Raw genomic sequence first — 20236 nt, 5'->3', positions numbered from 1 at the left:
GGAACCACCGGAACCCCCCGCCCCCGCACCCGCACCCGCAATAACCGGGAACCGCCGGAGCTCCCCCCCCAAATAACCGGGAACCGCCGGAGCCCCCCCCCCAAATAACCGGGAACCGCCGGAGCCGCCCCTCTCCGCCCGCCCGGAAGAGCGTCCCGCGCAATGAACAAACAGAAAGAAAGTGCCGGTGAGTTTGTGCAGCGTTCGAGCCGGAGACAGGAGCGGCGGGGCGGGTGGTTTCAATCTAAAGTTTCTTTGATTAATTCGATACAGTTGAAAATCTGCGAAACATGAGAAGTTTGGTCGAGGTTGCTCTTGTAATCTATAATTTTATTCTAAATCAGCAGCAGTAGGTTCCCTGAAATTTATAGTAGAGTAGTGGATAGAAGCCCTTCGGGCCATCATGTCCGCACTGACCATCTGTCTAAGAAAATGAAGAACTGCAGATGCTGGAAATCAGACACAAAAGCAGAAATTCCTGGAAAACTCAGCCAGTCTGGCAACATTCACAAAAAAAATAAGTGTTAATGTTTCCGGTCTATTGACTATTCTTCAGAATAGATTGTCATTAGAGAAAAGGTGGAAAATATGCAGAAGATGGTATGGGGGAGGAGTAAAAAGATAGGTTGAGATGGAGCCCAGACAGAGGGAAAAACAATTGGACTGACAAAGGAATGGATAGAAGTCGGCCTGGGAGAAGTCGGCCTAGAAACAAAAATATGCTGGAATCCAAAGTAGACAAGCAGGAAGCTGGAAGAACACAGCACATGAATATGCAAGGAATGGAGGGATATGGACCTTGGGCAAGCAGAAGGTATTGGTTTAATTTGGCAGATGTTCAGTACAACATCATGGGACGAGTGGCCCATTCCTATACTGTGAGCAGCGAATACAATAAACTAGAATGAATGAAGTGCAAGTAAGTGCTGTTTCACTTCAAAGATGTGTCTGGGGTCTTGGATAGTGAAAAGGAAGGAAGTAAACAGGCGATTGGGTTGGAAGGTCCTGAGGGGCAAGATGTACATGTATTTGGAAAGGAAAGACTGATAAGGGATGGATGTTGGGAGTGGAGGAGGAGTGGCCTAAGGTGTCTCAGAGGGAACTGTCCCTATGGAAGGCTGACGGGGAGGAATGTATGTGTCTCGTAATAGATGGAGGTAGCAAAAATGGCAGCTAATGATCCTTTGGGTGTGAACACTGGCGGGGTGGTCAGTAAGGGCCGGGGGACTCAATTGTTCTGGGAAGGAAGATAAGGTGTGAGGGCAAAGTGAGGGAAATAGGTCGGACATACCTGAGGGCTCTGTCAACCACAGTGTTAGGGAAGAAATTAGACATTTTGCAGGCTTCCTTGAAGAAGCTGGCATCATTGGAATAGATGCGACTGAGATGGAGATACTGAGAGAATGAAATAGAGTCTTTACAGAAAACAAGGTGTGAAGATGAACAGTCAACATAATGATGATGATTGCTAACCTGCTTGGTTTTGTTTTCGGTGCCTCAGCAGGTAAAGGCAGGTATTCCACATGCCAATTTAACTACCTTACCTACCTTCAAGTTTCAATGTTCATGCACATCAAGCTCCCTCTGAACTCCTGTCATTCAACATGTTCTTCATTGCTTTGTTCATCCTCCCAAAATGCATAATCTCTCACATTTCATGAGTAAACTCCATCCGACCAGCCCATCTAAATCATGTGGGAAGCTAGGGAAGTGATTGCTGGGACTCTTACTGAAATATTTGTATAATTGATAATCACAGGTGAGGTGCGGAAGACTGGAGGTTAGCTAACATGGTGCCACTGTTTAAGAAGGATGGTAAGGACAATCCAGGGAACTATAGTCGAGTGAGCCTGATGGTGGTGGGCAAGTTGATGGATGGAATCCTGAAGGACAGGATGTACATGTATTTGGAAAGGCAAAGACTAATGAGGGATAGTCAACATGGCTTTGTGTGTGAGTAATCATGTCTCATAAACTTGATTGAGTTTTTAAGAAGTAACAAAGAGGATCGATGAGGGCAGAGCAGTAGATGTGATCTATATGGACTTCAGTAAGGCATTCAACAAGGTTCCCCATGGGAGACTGATTAGTGAGGTTAGATCTCATGGAATAGAGGGAGAACTAGCCATTTGGATACAGAACTGGCTCAATGGTAGAAGATAGAGGGTGAATAAAGAACAAAGAAAATTTAAAGCCCAGGAACAGGCCCTTTGGTCCTCCAAGCCTGAGCTGATCCAAATCTACTGTCTAAACCTGTCGCCCAATTCCTAAGGAGAAAGTGAGGACTGCAGATTCTGGAGATCAGAGCTGAAAAATGAAGAAGGGCTTATGCCCGAAACGTCGATTCTCCTGCTCCTTGGATGCTGCCTGACCTGCTTTTCCAGCAACACATTTTTCAGCCCAATTCCTAAGCATCTGTATCCCTCTGGTCCCCACCTACTCATGCATCTGTCCACGCGCATCTTAAATGAATCTACCGTGCCTGCCTCTACCACATCTGCTGGCAACAAGTTCCAGACACCCACTACCCTCTGTGTAAAGTACTTGCCGCCTGGATCCCTCTTAAACTTTTCACCCCTCACCTTGAAAGCGTGACCTCTCGTTATTGAATCCTTCATTCTGGGAAAAAGCTTATCTCTATTTACCCTGTCTATACCCTCCATGATTTTGTAAACCTCATTCAAGTCCCCCCTCAATCTCCTTTTTTCTAATGAAAACAAACCTAACCTACTCAATCTCTCTTCATAGCTAGCACTTTCTATACCAGGCAACATCCTCGTAAACCTTCTCTGCACCCTCTCCAAAGTGTCCACATCCTTTTGGTAATGTGACAATCAGAACTGTACACAGTATTCTAAATGTGGCCGAACCAATGTCCTGTACAATTTTAACATGACCTGCCAGCTCTTATACTCAATACCCCATCCAATGAAGGCAAGCATACCATATGCCTTCTTGACGACTCTGTCACCTGTGCAGCAACCTTCAGGGTACAGTGGACCTGAACACCCAGATCTCTCTGCCCATCAACTTTTCCCAAGGCTCTTCCATTCATTGCATAATTAGCTCTAGAATTAGACTTCTCAAAATGCATCACCTCACATTTGTCTGATTGAACTCCATTTGCCACTTTTCTGCCCAACTCTCCAGTCTATCTATATTCTCCTGTATTCTTTGACAGTCCCTTATGCTTTCTGCTACTCCACCAATCTTCGTATCATCTGCAGACTTGCTGATCATACCAACAGTGCCCTCTTTCATATCACAAACAACAGTGGCCCCAACACCACTGGTCACCTTTCTCCATTTCGAGAACTCCATTCAACAACTACTCTTTGTCTCCTGTTGCTTAACCAGTTCTTTATCCACCTAGCTAGAACACCCTGCAAACCATGTGACTTCACTTTGTATTAGTTTACCATGGGGAACCTTATCAAATGCCTTACTAAAATCCATGTATATTACATCTACAACCCTTCCTTCATCTATCAACTTGATCACTTCCTCAAAGAACTCTAGGTTGGTAAGACACGATCTCCCCCACACAAAACCATGTTGCCTATCACTGATAAGCCCATTCGTTTCCTAATAGAAATTGATTTCTCCAGCAACTTTGCCACCACCGACGTCAGACTCACTGGTCTGTAGTTACCTGGAATATCCCTCCTACCCTTCTTGTACAGGGGGACAACATACCGCTTGCTTCTTATATAAGAATAAAATGCTTTGGGATTCTCCTTAATTCTGCTCGCTAAAGCTACTTCATGACCCCTTTCAGCCCGCTTGATTCCTTGTTTAAGACTGGTCCTACTCTTCTGATATTCCTCCAGGGCCCATTCTGTTCTTAGCTGCCTGGACCTTCCTTTTTCCTCTTGGCCAATCGTATGATTTCTCTTGTCATCCATAGTTCATGAATCTTGCCTTTCCTATGTTTTGCCTTCAATGGGACAGCCTATCCTGCACTATCTTTAAGCTATCTTTGAAAGCGTCCCATATATCAAATGTGGACTTCCCTTCAAATAGCTGTGTCCAATCCACATTTCCCAGCTCCTGCATGATTTTGATATAATTGGCCTTGGCCCAGTTTAGTACTCTTCCCTTAGGATCACTCTCACCTTTGTCTACGCGTATTCCAAAACTTACAGAATTGTGGTCACTGTTCCCAAAAAAATCCCCTACCACAACTTCTACCTGTCCTGGCTCATTCCCCAATACCAGGTCCAATGTGGCCCCTTTCTTCGTCGGACTATTGACATACTGCTCCAGAAAACTCTCCTGGACGCTTCTTACAAATTCTGTCCCATCCAGACCTCTGATATTATGTGTATCCCAGTCAATGTTGGGAAAATTAAAATCTCCCATCACCACTACCCTATTGCCTTTACATCTTTCCATAAACTGTTTACCTATTTGTTCTTCTACCACATGCTCACTGTTGGGAGGCCTGTAAGACAGCCCCAACAATGTAACTGCACCCTTCTTATTTCTCATCCACCCATAATGCCTCACTACCTAAGGCCTCCATATTGTCCTCCTTTAGCACAGCCGTGATATCATCCCTGACCAGCAATGCAACTCCACACCCCCTTTTACTTCCCTCCCTATCCTGTCTAAAACGTCTATATCCTGGAACATTTAGTTGCCAATCATGCCCTTCCTTCAACCAAGTCTCTGTGATTGTAATAACATCATTCTCCCAGGTACCAATCTGAGCCCTAAGTTCATCTGCCTTACACACTACTCCTCGCATTAAAGTTCATGTATTTCAGGCCACCAGTTCTTTTGCGTTCATCTGCTCTCTGCCTACTCTTCCCCTTATTAATGTTGTCTTCATGATTCTTACAGTCTCCAGTTTCCACCTCGCTGTTTACTTCTCTTTTCTGGTTCCCAGCCCCCTGCTACATTAGTTTAAAACCTCCCCAACAGCATTAGCAAAAACGCCCCCAAGGACATTGGTTCCAGTCTGGTTCAGATGTAGACCATCCACTTTGTAATGGTCCCAATGTCCAACAATTTTGAACCCCTCCCTCCTACAAGCCACGTGTTCATCCTGCCTACTTTATCATTTCTATGCTGGCGAGCACGTGGCACTGGTAGTAATCCCAAGATCACTACCTTTGAGGTCCTCCTCTTTAACTTCTCTCCTAGCTCCCTGAATTCGTTTTTGAGGACCTCATCTCATTTTTTATTTATATCGTTGGTGCCTATATGCACCAAGACATCTGGCCGTTCACCCTCCCCTTTTTTAGAATGCTCTGCAGCCGAACGGTGACATACCTGACCCAAGCACCTGGGAGGCAACATACCATCCAGGAGTCCTGTTTTCGGCCACAGAACTGTCTATCTACTCTCCTTACAATAGAATCCCCTATGACTATGGCCCTACGAGTCTTTTTTCTGCCCTTTTGAACAGCAGTGCCTGCCATGGTGCCATGATCTTGGCAATTGCTGCCCCCTCCTGGCGAGCCATCTCCCCCAACAGTATCCAAAACGGTATACCTGTTTTGGAGGGAGATGACCGTAGGGGACACCTGCACTGCCTTCCTACTCTTTTTCTGCCTAGTGGAAGGTGGTGGAAGGTTGGTTTTCAGACTGGAGGCCTGTGACCAGTGGAGTGCCACAAGGATCGGTGCTGGGTCCATTTATATAAATGATTGGAAGTGAGCATAACTTTGCAGATGACACCAAAATTGGAAGTATAGTGGACGGCGAAGAGGGTTACCTCAGATTACAATGGGATCTTGATCAGATGGGCCAATGGGCTGAGAAGTGGCAGATTGAGTTCAATTCCGATAAATGCGAGGTGCTGCATTTTAGGAAAACAAATCTTAGCAGGACTTATACACTTTATGGTCAGGTGCTAGGGAGTGTTGTTGAAGAAAGAGACCTTGGAGTGCAGGTTCATAGCTCCTTGAAAGTGGAGTTGCAGGTAGATAGGATAGTGAAGAAGGTGGTTGGTATGCTTTCCTTTATTGGTCAGAGTATTGAGTGCAGGAGTTGGGAGGTTATGTTGTGGCTGTACAGGACATTGATTAGGCCACTGTTGGAATATTATGTGCAATTCTGGTCTCCTTCCTATCAGAAAGATGTTGTGAAACTTGAAAGGGTTCAGAAAAGATTTACAAAGACGTTGCCAGGTTTGGAGGATTTGAACTGGAGAGAGATGCTGAACAGGCTGGGCTGTTTTCCCTGGAGCATCGGACGCTGAGGGGTGACCTTATAGAAGTTTATATATAATTATGAGGGGCATGGAAAGGATAAATAGACAAAGTGTTTTCCGTGGGGTCGGGGAGTCCAGAACTAGAGGGCATAGGTTTAGGGTGAGATGGGAAAGATATAAAAGAGACCTAAGGGGCATAGGGATGTCCAGCACGGAAACAGACCCTTTGATCCAATCCGAACATGCCGATAGGATATCCTAACCTAATCTGGGCCCATTTGCCAGCACTTGCCCCATACACCTCTAAACCCTTCCTATTCATACACCCATCCAGATGACTTTTAATTGTAATTGTACCAGCCTCTACTACTTCCTCTGGCAGCTCATTCCATACATGCACCATCCTCTGCGTGAAAAAGTTGCCCCTTAGGTCTCTTTTAAATTTTTCCCGTATTACCCTAAATCTATGCCCTCTAGTTCTGGACTCCCACACCCCAGGGAAAAGGCCTTATCTATTTACCCTGTCCATGCCCCTTCATGATTTTATAAATCTCTATAAGGTCACCCCTCAGTCTTTCAAGCTCTAGGGAAAACAGCCCCAACCTATTCAGCCTCTCCCTGTAACTGGAATCCTCCAACCCTGGCAACATCCTTGCAAATCTTTTCTGAACCCTTTCATTCTACCCAGCTTTTCCCTTATGCCTCTGTAGTTGCCTTTATTCAGCTGTAATACTGTTACCCATGATTCTAACTTCTCCCTCTCAAATTCCAGAGTGCATTCAATCATATTATGATCACTGCCACCTTAACTCCTTTATCAAGTCTGCCTCATTGCACAACACTAAATCCAGTATTGCCTGTTCCCTAGTGGGCTCCACCACAAGCTGTTCCAAAAAGCCATCTCGTAGACATTCCACAAATTCCATTTCTTGCAATCCATTACCCACCTGATTTTCCCAGTCCACCTACATATTGAAATCCACCATGGTCACTGAAACTTTGCCATTCCCTCGCATCTTTTCTATCTTTTGGTGTATTTGCAGTGCTGGAATTTGATACCCACAACCCTAGAACATTAACTTGGGTCTGTGGGTTATTAATCCAGTGACATTAACACAGCACCACTGCCTTTGCTGTATCCAGTTCAATTCAACCATTCTTTTTATCACCCGAAGTGAAGTGAATTCGTTCTATTGTAGTATTTGCCGTGGTGTAGATTAAGATGCACCGTTTTCTCTTTGCCTCTGTCAGAAGCTGGTTGCAAACTGTTACTAAATATAGACTGTGCCAGGCGTCTTGCAAGAAATGATTTCAGTATTGATATTGGAAATTGATATTTATAATAAACCCAAGAAGAGTATCTCACTGCTAAGCCTATGATGCTTAAACAGTGAATAAGGATTAAGTGAGTTTTGTATGATCGAGAATGGATTCAAATTTAAACATCAGGTAATTTTAACATTTTAATTGAAATGAAAAATCTTTTCTTTTTAGCTGCTTCTGTTATTTTGAAGTATTTGAACGACCAGAATCGGCCATACAGTGCACAAGATGTTTTTGGGAATCTCCAGCGAGAATACGGCTTTGGGAAAACAGTAGGCTTATTTGGTGTTGCTGCTTGTTCTTTCTTTTTAAGTTTTAAAATGTTGTGTCTATGTATGAGAATTAGCAATTTTTGAGGGATGGAACTGCCTCAGGAGACAACTTGAGCCAAAGACATATGCCCCTTGATGTATGAATCTATTCCATTGGAAATTAACATATGGACAGAGTAAAACCCACTGGCCAATCCAATCTGTCCTATAAAACTTTGTATCACAGTGTGCATGTTATACACCCTACGCCAAGGTATGTAATCTGCTGGAGGAGGCTCGAAAGCCGGTCCAATTCCAGAAAAATATTAGAAATATATTTCTATCCAATTCATTTAGGTGCGTGAGCTAGTTCAGTAAACTACGCTGACCTTAGATAATATTATACAATCTAGAGTGTGATATCTTCTGTCTTAGGTGACCTCTGTCAAAAACAGGTAAATAAAAGCAAAATACTACAGATGCTCAAAATATGAAATATAAATTGGTTCCAAAGAAGAATCATACTGGACACGAAGCATTAATTGTTTCTTTCTCCACAGATGGTGCTAGACCTGATGAATTTCTCTAGCATTGTGTTTTCCTTTCTGCATGATCAGGCCCTGGCCTAGGTTGACAGAATTTATCATTCACTGCATCAACTGGCAGCCAAGTCCACAGGGCTGCTTTTCTCTGGGAAAAGGACCACCTCCAAACTATCTCTTGACATCCTATCTACTCTGTTCTTGCTTCAAACTTCAGATTGAGATTCCTGATTTTATTTGACAAATTTTAGATTTAGATTAGGTTAGAGGGGCAGCCATGGCTACTCGCTGGGCCCCAGTTACACCTGTCTCTTCTTGGGTTACGTGGAACATTGCTTGTTCCAGTCCTATTCAGGCCTTCATCCACAACTATTTCTCTGATATATTGATGATGTAATCGGTGCTGCTTCCCTCTGTTGTCCAGAATTGGAAAAGTTAATCGATTTTGTTTCTAATTTCCATCCCACTCTCACTTTCACCTGGTCTATTTCTGATTCTGCCCTTCCCTTCCTCTGTTTCCATTTCTGGGGATAGACAGGCCACTAAACCTATCGACTCCCACAGTTACCTGGACTATACATCCTCACATCCTGTTTCCTGTAAAGACTCCATTCCATTCTCGCAGTTCCTCCATCTCTGTCACATATATTCTGATGAGGCAAATTTCAACAAGGGAATCTCGGAATTGCCCACCATCTTCCTCAACTGAGGACTCCCCAGCACTGTTGTCATCAGGGCCCTCAACTGGTTCTAACCCATCTCCCATTCTGCTGCCCTCACCCCTTCTCTTCCCTCCCGCAACAGCAATAGGGTTCCCCTTTTTCCTACTTACCATCACACCAGCATTCACATACAGAAGATCATCAACCACCGTTTCCGCCGCCTCCAGCGAGATGCCACCACCAGACACGTATTCTCTTCCCCCCCACTTTGTCTGCCTTCCAAAGGGACTGTTCCCTCTGGGACACACTGGTCCACTCTTCCTTCAGTCCTAACACCACCCCTCCACAGCACCTTCCTCTGCAAATGCTAAAGGTGTAACACCTGCCCATTTAAATTCTCCCTCCTCAGTATCCAAGGGTCCAAACACACCTTCCATTTTACCTACACTTCTCCCAATCTAGTCTACTGCATGTGGTCTCCTCTACTTCGGGGAAACAAAGCGTAGACTGAGTGACCGCATCATAGTTCTGCCTGCAAAAAAGACCCTGACCTTCAAGTTGCTTGCTACTTAAACACTGTTCACTGGCCAACAACTCTGTCTCAGGCTTGCTATAATGCTCCAACAAAACTCAGCGCAAGCTGGAAGAACAACACTTTATTTTCCGCTTGGGGATTACAGGATGTCTCTGGTTAGGTCAGCATTTATTGCCCATTCCTAATTATCTAGAGGGCAATTAAAAGTCAATCACATCTTTGTGTCTGGAGTCATGCAGAAGCCAGACCAACTAAGAATGGCAGATTTCCTTCTCTAAGGGATATTAGTAAAGAAGCTGGGTTTTAATGACAATCATGATGGCTACATAGTCATCATGATGCCAGGTCTTTTGTTCTAAATGTTTATTGAAGTCAACGGATGGCACAGTAGTTAGCATTGCTGCCTCACAGCGCCAGTGACTCTGGTTCGATTCCAGTCTCAAGTGACTGTCTGTGTGGAGTTTGTACATTCTCCCTGTCTGCTTGGGTTGCCTCCCATAATCCAAACGTGCAGGTTAGGTGAATTCGCCAGGCTAAATTGCCCATTGGTGTTCAAGGATGTGTAGGTTAGATGCATTAGTAAGGAGTAAATGTAGAGTAATAGGGTAGGGGAATGTTTGGGTGGGATACTCTTCAGAGGGTCAGTGTGGACTTGTTAGGCCGAAGAGCCTGTTTGCACACTGTAGGGATTCTATGACCTTGCAGCCCTCCAGACTCTATATTGAGTTCAATAATTTTTGGGCCTGAACTTCCCCATGTCCTAGCCTCCTACCACACACACCAGGCCATGTTATCACATGTTCTGCCATTACACTACCTATTGTTCACGCTAACAGTCTCCATTAACAGCTATTCACAGTCCCAGCCAGTTCATCATTGACTCCTTTGTCCAACTGTTCTTCTGTCTCTTTGAGCTCTGTCTTTACCTATTGTTTACTCCTTACCCCCAATCTGCCACCCTATCTTCTGCATATAAATCAACATTTTCCTAGCTATCATCAGTTCTGAGAAAAGGTCACCAAAGCTTAATTTTGATTTCTCTTCAGAGGTGCTGGCAGACCTGCTGAACTTTTCCACTTCTGTTTTACTTTAGATTTTGCCTGACCTGTTTCTGCAAATAAATTCCCTCTTTGCAGTGAAAATCAAGCCTCACTCTTCATGAAGTTTTTACAAAAGTTAAAGGTGTTAGTTATGTTCACAAAATTGCCCAATTTACTTGATTGTCAGACCCAGGTTGATAGAAAGCACTGACAGGTTTCTATACTGAACAAGAATGGCTATTTACTGCAAGTAATTACACTGTAATTACAGTTAAACAGTTATATACCATCAGTATATAATAATTAAACTAATTAAAACTCCTTTATAAACTCTGCCTTACAAATACAGACAGGGCAAAAATATATACAGATGGAGGTGAAAAACTGGAAAATCATTTCAGCTTTCTTTGTCCACAAATTCTGTTGAGATGGTTCTTGTTTATCCAAAGGTTTCTTCCTGGGTTCCCTTTCTAAAAGCTTCCACTGGTTTGTAAGGGGCACAGGATAGCTGGTTTACTTGTAAAATGTCTGTTTTATCATTAAAAGTCACAGCATACAGGAACTGCTGAAGGAAAGATTAACTGGTTTCTTCAAGTTTAAAGTAAATTTTACTGCAGAAGAGAAGAAACAGCTTCCAGGTTGGTGGAGATCACATCTCTTCACTTTAGCTTCTTTCTAACAGCAAGCTGTTCAGTTAATTGACAACCAATCTCTCAGTTGTCAGCAGGCAAAGGACTTTTGTCATTGGGCTATATACGAGTGACCAGTTTTCAATTAACTTGTTGCCATCTAGCTGCATCTGTGCATAACCCATTGGTTCCTGTTCATCTGCAATCACTCAATTGCTGCTTGTTGAAACAGCTATTTGCCATGGTTGCCGGGTTATATACCATCAATAAAACATGAAGAAATCCTTCCAGAACATGCATTTTATAGCCGTTCTTCCCCATTTCAGTCCACATTTTTTTAAAAAAGCATAATAGAATGAGATCCTTACAAATCCCATACAAATTGGTCCAAAGTATACATTTTGCTAAAGTGGTAGGTGTCTGCACATCAAGCTGGAGAAGGTCCTGAGGGATAGGATCTATTTATATTTGGAAGAGAATGGGCTTATCAGTGATAGGCAGCATGGTTTTGTTCGGGGGAGATTGTGCTTTACCAACTAAATAGAGTTCTTTGAGGAAGTGACTAAGTTGATAGATGAAGGAAGGGCTGTAGATGTCATATACATGGACTTTGATAAGGCGTTTGATAAGGTTCCCCATGGTAAACTAAGGGAGAAAGTGAAGTCACATGGTGTGCAGGGTGTTTTAGCTAGGTGGATAAAGAACTGGTTGAGCAACAGGAGACAGAGAGTAGTAGTTAAAGGGAGTTCTTGAAATGGAGAAAGGTGATCAGTGCTGGGGCCACTGTTGTTTATGATATACATAAATGCTGTGGAAGAGGGCATTGATGGTCTGATCAGTAAGTTTGCAGATGACATGAAGATTGGTGGAGTAGCAGAAAGCATAGGGGACTGTCAAAGAATACAGGAGAATATAGATAGACTGGAGAGTTGGGTGCAAATGGAGTTCAATCTGGGCAAATGTGAGGTGATGCATTTTGGAAGGTCTAATTCTAGAGTGAACTATACTGTAAACAGAAGAGCATGAGGAAAAGTTGATGACCAGAGAGATCTGTGAGTTCAGGTGCACTGTACCTTGAAGGTGGCTGCACAGGTGGATAGAGTGGTCGAGAAGGCATATTAGATTAGATTAGATTAGATTAGATTAGATTAGATTAGATTTCCTACAGTCTGGAAACAGGCCATTTGACCCAACAAGTCCACACTGACCCTCTGAACAGTAACCCACCCAGACCCATTCCTCTACATTTACCCTTAACTAATGCACCTAACACTATGGGCAATTTAGCATGACCAGTTCACCTGACCTGCACATCTTTGGACTGTGGGAGGAAACCCATGCAGACAAGGGGAGAATGCGTAAACTCCGCACAAACAGTTACCTGAGGCTGGAATCAAACCCGGGTCCGTGGCACTGTGAGGCAGCAGTGCTAACCACTGAGCCACCGTGCTGCCCCAGGGTTGCCTTCATCACAAGGGGTATTGAGTATAAGAGCTGGCAGGTCATGTTAAATTGTACAAGACTTTGGTTTGCATTTAGAATACTGTGTGCAGTTCTGGTCGTCACATTACCAAAAGGATGTGGACGCTTTGGAGAGGGTGCAGAGAAGGTTTACGAGGATGTTGCCTGGTATGGAAGGTGCTAGCTATGAAGAGAGGTTGAGTAGGTTAGGATTGTTTTCATTAGAAAAAAAAGAGATTGAGGGGGGACTTGATTGAGGTCTACAAAATCATGAAGGGTATAGACAGGGTCGATAGAGATAAGCTTTTTCCCAGGGTGAGGGATTCAATAACGAGAGGTCACGCGTTCGAGGTGAGAGGAGAAAACTTTAAGGGGGATACAGGCGGTAAATACTTTACACAGAGGGTGGTAGGTGCCTGGAATGCATTGCCAGCAGAAGTAGTAGAGGCAAGCAGGCTAGATTCATTTAAGGTGCGTCTGGCCAGATGCATCAGTAGGTGGGGAGCAGAGAGATACAGATCCTTAGGAATTGGGCGATAGGTTTAGACAGTGGATTTGGATCAGCACAGGCTTGGAGGGCCAAAGGGCCTGTTCCTGGGCTGTAAATTTTCTTTGTTTTCTCCCCCCCACCACCCAAATTCTGAAAGGATTTTCAGATCTTCCTTTTAAACAAAAATCCTTTATTGGAAGTAACCAGCAGCCACCTGCATTTATTTTGAAATTGGAGCTGTATAGAACATTTGTTAGGCCACACCTGGAATACTGAGTGCAGTTCTGGACTCCATTCTGTAGGTAAGGTGTAATTGCTCTAGGCAAAGTGTAGAGGTGATTCACCTGTATGTTGCTTAGGATGAAGTGTTTCGGCTATGAAGAGAAACTACGTGGTTCATGTTGTTTTCCTCTGAGCAGAGAAGCCTGATTGGCGGAACCTGATTGAAGTCTACAAAGTTATAGTAGGGAGAAAGTTTTCTCCTTAAAAAGCATAGAGCTAAGGTAAGGGGGAGGAGGTTTAGAAGGGATTTAAAGTGAAATGTTTTTATCCAGAGGATTGTGGGTATTTAGAACTCTCTGCCTGAAATGCTGGTGGAGGTGGGAAAAGTATATAGACGAACACTTGGAACACCATAGCATTTAGGTCTATAAACAAGTGCTGGGAAGTGGGATTAGAGTCGATAGATACTTCATGCTAGCATGGACTCAATGAGCTGAATTACCTTTTCCACACTAAAATAATCTATAATGTTTCATCACAAATGCCCCAACCCCCGTACTTTTTACTATTGTGAATTATTATATGTTTCCACAGTCAGCAATCCATCCTACTGCTTGTTTCCTCACTCTGTATTCTGTGACCTTCCTCATCAGTCTTTTTGAGCATTGTCAAGGCTTTCTGATAGTTTATTTCCACTTTATTATCATTGTGTGCTCTCTCTTACCACCTCAAAAAATAAATAATTTTAGTCAAGCAAATTTTTTTTACTTTTTATATCTACTTTGACTATTCACACTTATTTTCTTTTCTAGATGTTCTTCTAGTTTCATCTTTAGTATGGATTTCACTTTTTCTCTCATCACTTCTATAAGTTTGTTATTTTAATGAAATATACATTTCCTACAATCTTTTGAATATCTGTTTTAAATGTTTCTCATTTGTGTTACCGTATTAAAAACTGCTTGAAGCCCTGCCGTGGCTTGTTGAAAGAAAAATCAAGTCTGCAAGCTAGAAAATGTTGTATTCTAGATGTGTTTCAATTAAAAGCATAGAAGTGATTGTGTTGAAGGTAAGATTGCACAAAAAAGTGAAAGGCTTACAAATGAATACTTGTTCTTTTGGAAGTTAATGTTTTTACAGGTCCAGTTTCTGGTTATTGATTGCAGTTGCTTGAGATTTTGCAACTTCTGAGAACTGGAAACATGGTCTGAAACTTGCTTTGTGATTTGGGTTTTGTAGTGTTCCTGGAATCGAATCATTTGCTGTTTTGTTTGAGGCAATACAGTAACAATGGAACAGAATTTGTTATTAAGTCTTTGCAGTAGCAGTTCCTTTCATCACATTTAATCTTTTATTTCAGGCTGCAGTGAAAGCTCTGGAGCAGCTAACTCAAGATGGTAAAATAAAGGAAAAGGTTTATGGGAAACAGAAAATCTACTTTGCTGATCAGGTGAGAAAGTGAGCTTTTTTATGATAACACTTGTACTGAAATGTAGTGATTGGTTTTGCAGAGATATTTAATTGATTAATTTGTGTTTGGGTACGTCATTCTCCAAAAATCAGGAGTTTGTCTCTTACTAGCACTTTGAAAGTACAAAGTAGGGAAACAAGAGCTTGAACGTTCGACACTGACCTCGAAATCACAACTATCCTTTACAATATTTAAGATTAATAGGTTAGTTTCATGAAATATATTTTCCTTCAGCTAAAATTAAATTTCAGTTGATTTGTTTTTCTATGGACTTTTAGTAATCTATTTTTGAAGGCAACTTGTGAAGTTTGAAATAAGCCTTGTCTGATCAAATAGCTGGTTATTGAATATACTGTAATGTGATGATGTTAGAGAATAGGTGAGATTTTGTTTGCTCTGTTTCATAAGATCTTACTAACTGTGTTCAGCGTTTAGATAGCTTAGTTTGTTTTATTCTCCCATTTTCCTTTATAAAATGAACTTATATTTTATTGTTGAGAAAATCTGCAGCCATGTGGGAAGTTGGTTGTGGCTATTGGAAGTCCATTTTTTGACAAGAAGATTTCATTGTAGGAGTTTTTCAAAGTATTGCTTGACCTCTATCCATCTTCAGCTACTTCATAACTAGCCAGAGGAGCTTCATTTACTTGATCCTGAGTATGGTGGGGGGACAGTCTTATGAGGAGATATTGAGGAGGTTGGGCCTCTGTCCTTCAGAATTTAGTAATTAATGACCTTATTGAAAGATATAAGATTTTTCTGTGCTTGACAGGGTTGATGTGAAGACATTGTTTTGACAGAGTTGAGGACTAGATGGCATAATCTCAGTATGAGATCACCCATTCAAGTCAGAGGTGAGAAGTCTCTTCTCTCAAAAAGTAGTGAATTTGGAATTTTTTAGTGCAGGAAGTTGAATCATTAAGAACACTCCTGGATCAAATGGTTAGATTTTTCATCAGTAAACAAAGACGTTTATGGAGAAAAAGGCAAGAAAGTGGCTGTGAATGTAATCAGATCAGCCATGATCTTACTGAATAGTAGAGTAGACTTGATGGGTTGAATGCAGTACTCCTGCTCATACACCTTATGATTTTAATGGCTTAATCTTCCCTCAATTATAAGGTCAGGCTGTGGATGTTCAATTATCGGAGAACAATATCCATCACTATTTGTCCCTTTTGAAATACTGAAGCAGTCTGCATTCATATACAGTCAGTTGTGGTCAAAATTTGTAGCTTGGGCTTATGAGTGACAAGTAACATTTCGCCACACAGGATTGGGAAAAGACCATCTCTAACAAGGGAGAATTCCCATTACCCTTTGACATTGAATGGAGCTTGATTCCTGATGAAGAGGTTATGCTTGAAACATTGATTCTCCTACTGCTTGGATGCTGTCTGACCGGCTATGCTTTTCTAGCACCACACTCTGACTCTGATCTCCAGTTTCTGCAGTCCTCACTTTCTCCCTAAACTAGACCAGCCATATAAATATTGTGGCTACAAGAGTAAGTGAAAGGGTGGAAGGAACTCTGCTCCTGACACTAGTGATTGAATAAGAAATATAACAGAACTTATTAATTAGGTGACCTCAACTATCGAGAAGTGCAGCAATGGTGTTGGAGTTTCATCACCTCCAAGTTCCACAGCAATGTTTTTGATAACTCACAAGATGTACGAGCAGAAGTAGGGCATTCAGCCCATCAAGTTGACTCCACTATTCAATAAGATTGTGGCTAATCTGATTACATTCACAGCCACTTTCCTGCCTTTTTCCCCATAACCCTTGTTTTCCGTTTCATGTTGTCAGCGGCAGTTGAAGTGGGAGGAGCGACAGTGAGGACCAGAGGTCCACCGGGAAGGTAAATTTAAAGTATATAAACTTACCTCATATATAGGCAGAGTGCATTCTGAGCAGGAGCGGACACAGGACTGCTGGGTAAGTGAGGTTACATATTTGCTTTATGTGAAACACTACTCAGGTAGTGTCTCCCATCCGTCCTCCTCTAACTAAAAAAAAATGGTTCTGTGCGCCGGATTGGTAAGTGGGCTAGTTTTGATGTTTTCTTATTTTTTAATAGTCCTGTTGATAATTTAGAATAGTGGGAATGGAGGTTAGGGCAGTTGAATGTTCCACCTGCAGAATGTTGGAGGTAAGGGTCACCACTAGTGTCCCTGCTAACTGCATCTGTGGGAATTGCACCCAACTCCTCCTCCTCCCATTAGGGAACTGGAACTGGAGCTGGATGAACTTCGGATCATTCGGGAGGTGGAGGGGGTTATTGAGAGGAGTTACAGGGAGGTAGTCACACCTCAGATACAAGAAGAAGGTAGATGGGTTAGCATCAGGGGACAGCAGGCAGTGGAGGAATCCTCTGTGGCCGTTCCCCTCAAAAAAAAGTATACCACTTTGGATACTTTTGGGGTGGGGTGCCTTACCAGGGTTAAGCAATGGGGCACAGATCTCTGGCACAGAGTCTGTTCCTGTTGATCAGAAAGGAAGGCGGAAGAGGAGCAGCGCATTAGTCATTAAGGATTCCATAGTTAGGGGGACAGATAGGAAGTTCTGTGGGAACAAGAGAGACTCACGGTTGGTGTGTTGCCTTCCATCGCCAGGATTCGCAATGTCTCTGATCATGTTTTTGGGATCCTTGAGGGGGAAGGCAGGGGGAGCAGCCCCCAGTCGTAGTCCACATAGCCACCAATGACATAGGTAGGAAGAGAGATGGGGATTTAAGGCAGAAATTTAGGGAGGTATGGTGGAAGCTTAGAGCTAGGACAAACAGAGTTGTTGTCTCTGGTTTGTTGCCCGTGCCATGTGCCAGTGAGGCGAGGAATAGGGAGAGAGAGAATTTGAACACGTGGCTACAGGGAGGGTGCAGGAGGGAGGGTTTTGGATTCCTGGATAATTGGGGCTCTTTCTCGGGTAGGGGGGGAACTCTACAAACAGGATGGTCTTCACCTGAACCAGAGGGGTACCAATATCCTGGGGGGGGGACGTTTGGTATTGCTGTTTATGAGGGTTTAAACTAATTCAACTAACCCAAATTGTAGTTCGAGTATACAGGAGATTGAGAGTAGTAAGACCTGAAATAAGGGATCAGGGTTGCAAGAGGGCACCAGCAAGCAAGAATTTGGTTTGAAGTACGTCTACTTCAACGCCAGGAGCATCCAGAATAAGGTGTGTGAACTTGCAGCATGGGTTTGTACCTAGGATTTTGATGTTGTGACCATTTCGGAGACATGGATAGAGCAAGGAGAGGAATGGTTGTTGCACGTTCTTGGATTCAGATGTTTCATTAAGAGCAGAGAAGATGGTGAAAGAGGGGCTGGTGTGGCATTGTTGGTCAAGGACAGTATTATGGTTGCAGAAAGGACTTCTGAGGAATCGTCTACTGATGTAGACTGAGGTTAGAAACAGGAAAGGAGGTCACCCTGTTGGAAGTTTTCTTTAGGCCTCCGAATAGTTCCAGAGATGTAGAGGAAAGGATAGCAAAGATGATTCTTAATAGGAGCAAGAGTGACAGGGTAGCTGTTATGGGGGCCTTTAACTTTCCAAATATTGACTGGAAACACTATAGTACGAGTACTATAGATGGGTCAGTTTTTGTCCAACTGTGCAGGAGGGTTTCTTGACACAGCACGTAGACAGGCCAACAAGGGGCAAGGCCACATTGGATTTGGTACTGAGTAATGAACCTTGACAGGTGTTAGAGTTGGAGGTAGGTGAGCACTTTGGTGATAGTGATCACAATTCGGATATATTGACTTTAGCAATGGAAAGGGATAGGCATACACTGCAGGACAAGTGTTAGAGTGGAAGGGTAATTACAATGCGATTATGCAAGATTTAGGATGCATAGGATGGAGAAGGAAACAGCAGGGGATGGGCACAATTGAAATGTGGAGCTTATTCAAGGACCAGCTACTTTGTGTCTTTGATAAGTATGTCAGGCAAAGAGGAAGTTGTTATGCACAGGAACCGTGGTTTCCTAAGGAAGTTACATCTCTTGTCAAGGTGAAGAAGAAGGCTTATGTTAGGATGAGCTGTGAAGGCTCGGTTAGGGCACTTGAGAATTACAAGTTAGTCATGAAAGACCCAAAGAGAGAGTTAAGAAGAACCAAGAGGGGACATGAGAAGTTGTTGGTGGATAGGATTAAGGAAAACCCTAAAGCTTTCTATAGTTACATCAGGAATAAAGGAATAACTAGAATAAGATTAGGGCCAGTCAAGGATAGTAGTTGGAAGTTGTGCATGGAGTCAGAGGAGATAGGGGAGGCACTAAATGAATATTTTTTGTCAGTATTCACGCTAGAAAAAGACAACGTTGTTGAGGAGAATACTGAGATACAGGCTACCAGACTAGATACAATTGAGGTTCACAAGGAGGAGATATTAGCAATTCTGGCAAGTGTAAAAATAGCTAGGTCCCCAGGGCTGGATGGGATTTATCCTAGGATTCTCTGGGAAGCCAGGGAGGAGATTGCTGAGACTTTGGCTTTGATCTTTGTCGTCATCGTTTACAGGAATAGTGCCAGAAGACTGGTGGATAGCAAATGTTGTTCCCTTGCTCAAGAAGGGGAATAGAGACAACCTTGCTAATTATAGGCCAGTGAGCCTTACTTCGGTTGTGGGTAAAGTGTTGGAAAAGGTTATAAGAGATAGGATTTACAATCATCTGGAAAGGATTAAGTTGATTAGGGATAGTCAACATGGTTCTGTGAAGGGTAGGTTGTGCCTCACAAATCTTACTGAGTTCTTTGAGAAGGTGACCAAACAGGTGGGTGAGGGTAAAGCGGTTAATGTGGTGTCTATAGATTTCAGTAAAGTGTTTGATAAGGTTCCCTATGCTACTGCACAAAATACAGAGGCATGGGATTGAGGTGATTTAGCGGTTTGGATCAGAAATTGGCTAGCTGAAAGAAGACAGAGAGTGGTGGTTGATGGGAAATGTTCATCTGGGTGTTCGTTTTCTAGTGGTATATCGTAAGGATCTGTTTTGGGTCCACTGCTATTTGTCATTTTTATAAACGACCTGGGTGAGGCCGTAGAAGGATGAGTTAGTAAATTTGCGGATGACATGAAAGCCCGTGGAGTTGTGGATAGTGCAGAAAGATGTTGTAGGTTTCAGAGGGATGTAGATAAGTTGCAGAGCAGGGCTGAGAGATGGCAAATGGAGTTTAATGTGGAAAAAATGTGAGGTGAATTACTTTGACGGAGTAACAGGAATGCAGAATACTGGGCTAATGGTACGATTCTTGGTAGTGTAGATGAACAGAGAGATCTCAGTTTCCATGTACATAGATCCCTGAAAGTTGGCAATCAGATTGATAAGGTTGTTCAGAAGACATATGGTGTGTTAGCTTTTATTATAGAGTCATAGAGATGTACAGCATGGAAACAGACCCTTCGGTCCAACCTATCCATGCCGACCAGATATCCCAACCCAA

General features: G+C 42.9%; 1 protein-coding gene across 3 annotated transcripts in view; it reads left to right on the top strand.

Annotated features, from left to right (window-relative positions):
* The first annotated feature begins 8 nt into the window (after window positions 1–8).
* The window catches only part of LOC122565526 (PSMC3 interacting protein), a 38472-nt gene continuing 18244 nt past the window's right edge, over window positions 9–20236 (top strand). For 2 of the 3 annotated variants that reach the window (XM_043721582.1, XM_043721581.1), the window contains exons 1-3: window positions 11–187; window positions 7655–7755; window positions 14676–14765. In XM_043721582.1, coding sequence (XP_043577517.1) covers window positions 163–187; window positions 7655–7755; window positions 14676–14765 — 216 coding nt within the window. In that variant the 5' untranslated portion in view covers window positions 11–162. Of the gene's footprint in view, window positions 188–7654; window positions 7756–14675; window positions 14766–20236 lie in introns of all 3 variants that reach the window. The other variant, XM_043721580.1, reaches the window with a different exon arrangement.

This window comes from Chiloscyllium plagiosum, chromosome 31, assembly GCF_004010195.1.
Source record: "Chiloscyllium plagiosum isolate BGI_BamShark_2017 chromosome 31, ASM401019v2, whole genome shotgun sequence".
Classification (NCBI taxonomy): domain Eukaryota; kingdom Metazoa; phylum Chordata; class Chondrichthyes; order Orectolobiformes; family Hemiscylliidae; genus Chiloscyllium; species Chiloscyllium plagiosum.
This window is presented reverse-complemented; position numbering and strand designations above follow the sequence as displayed.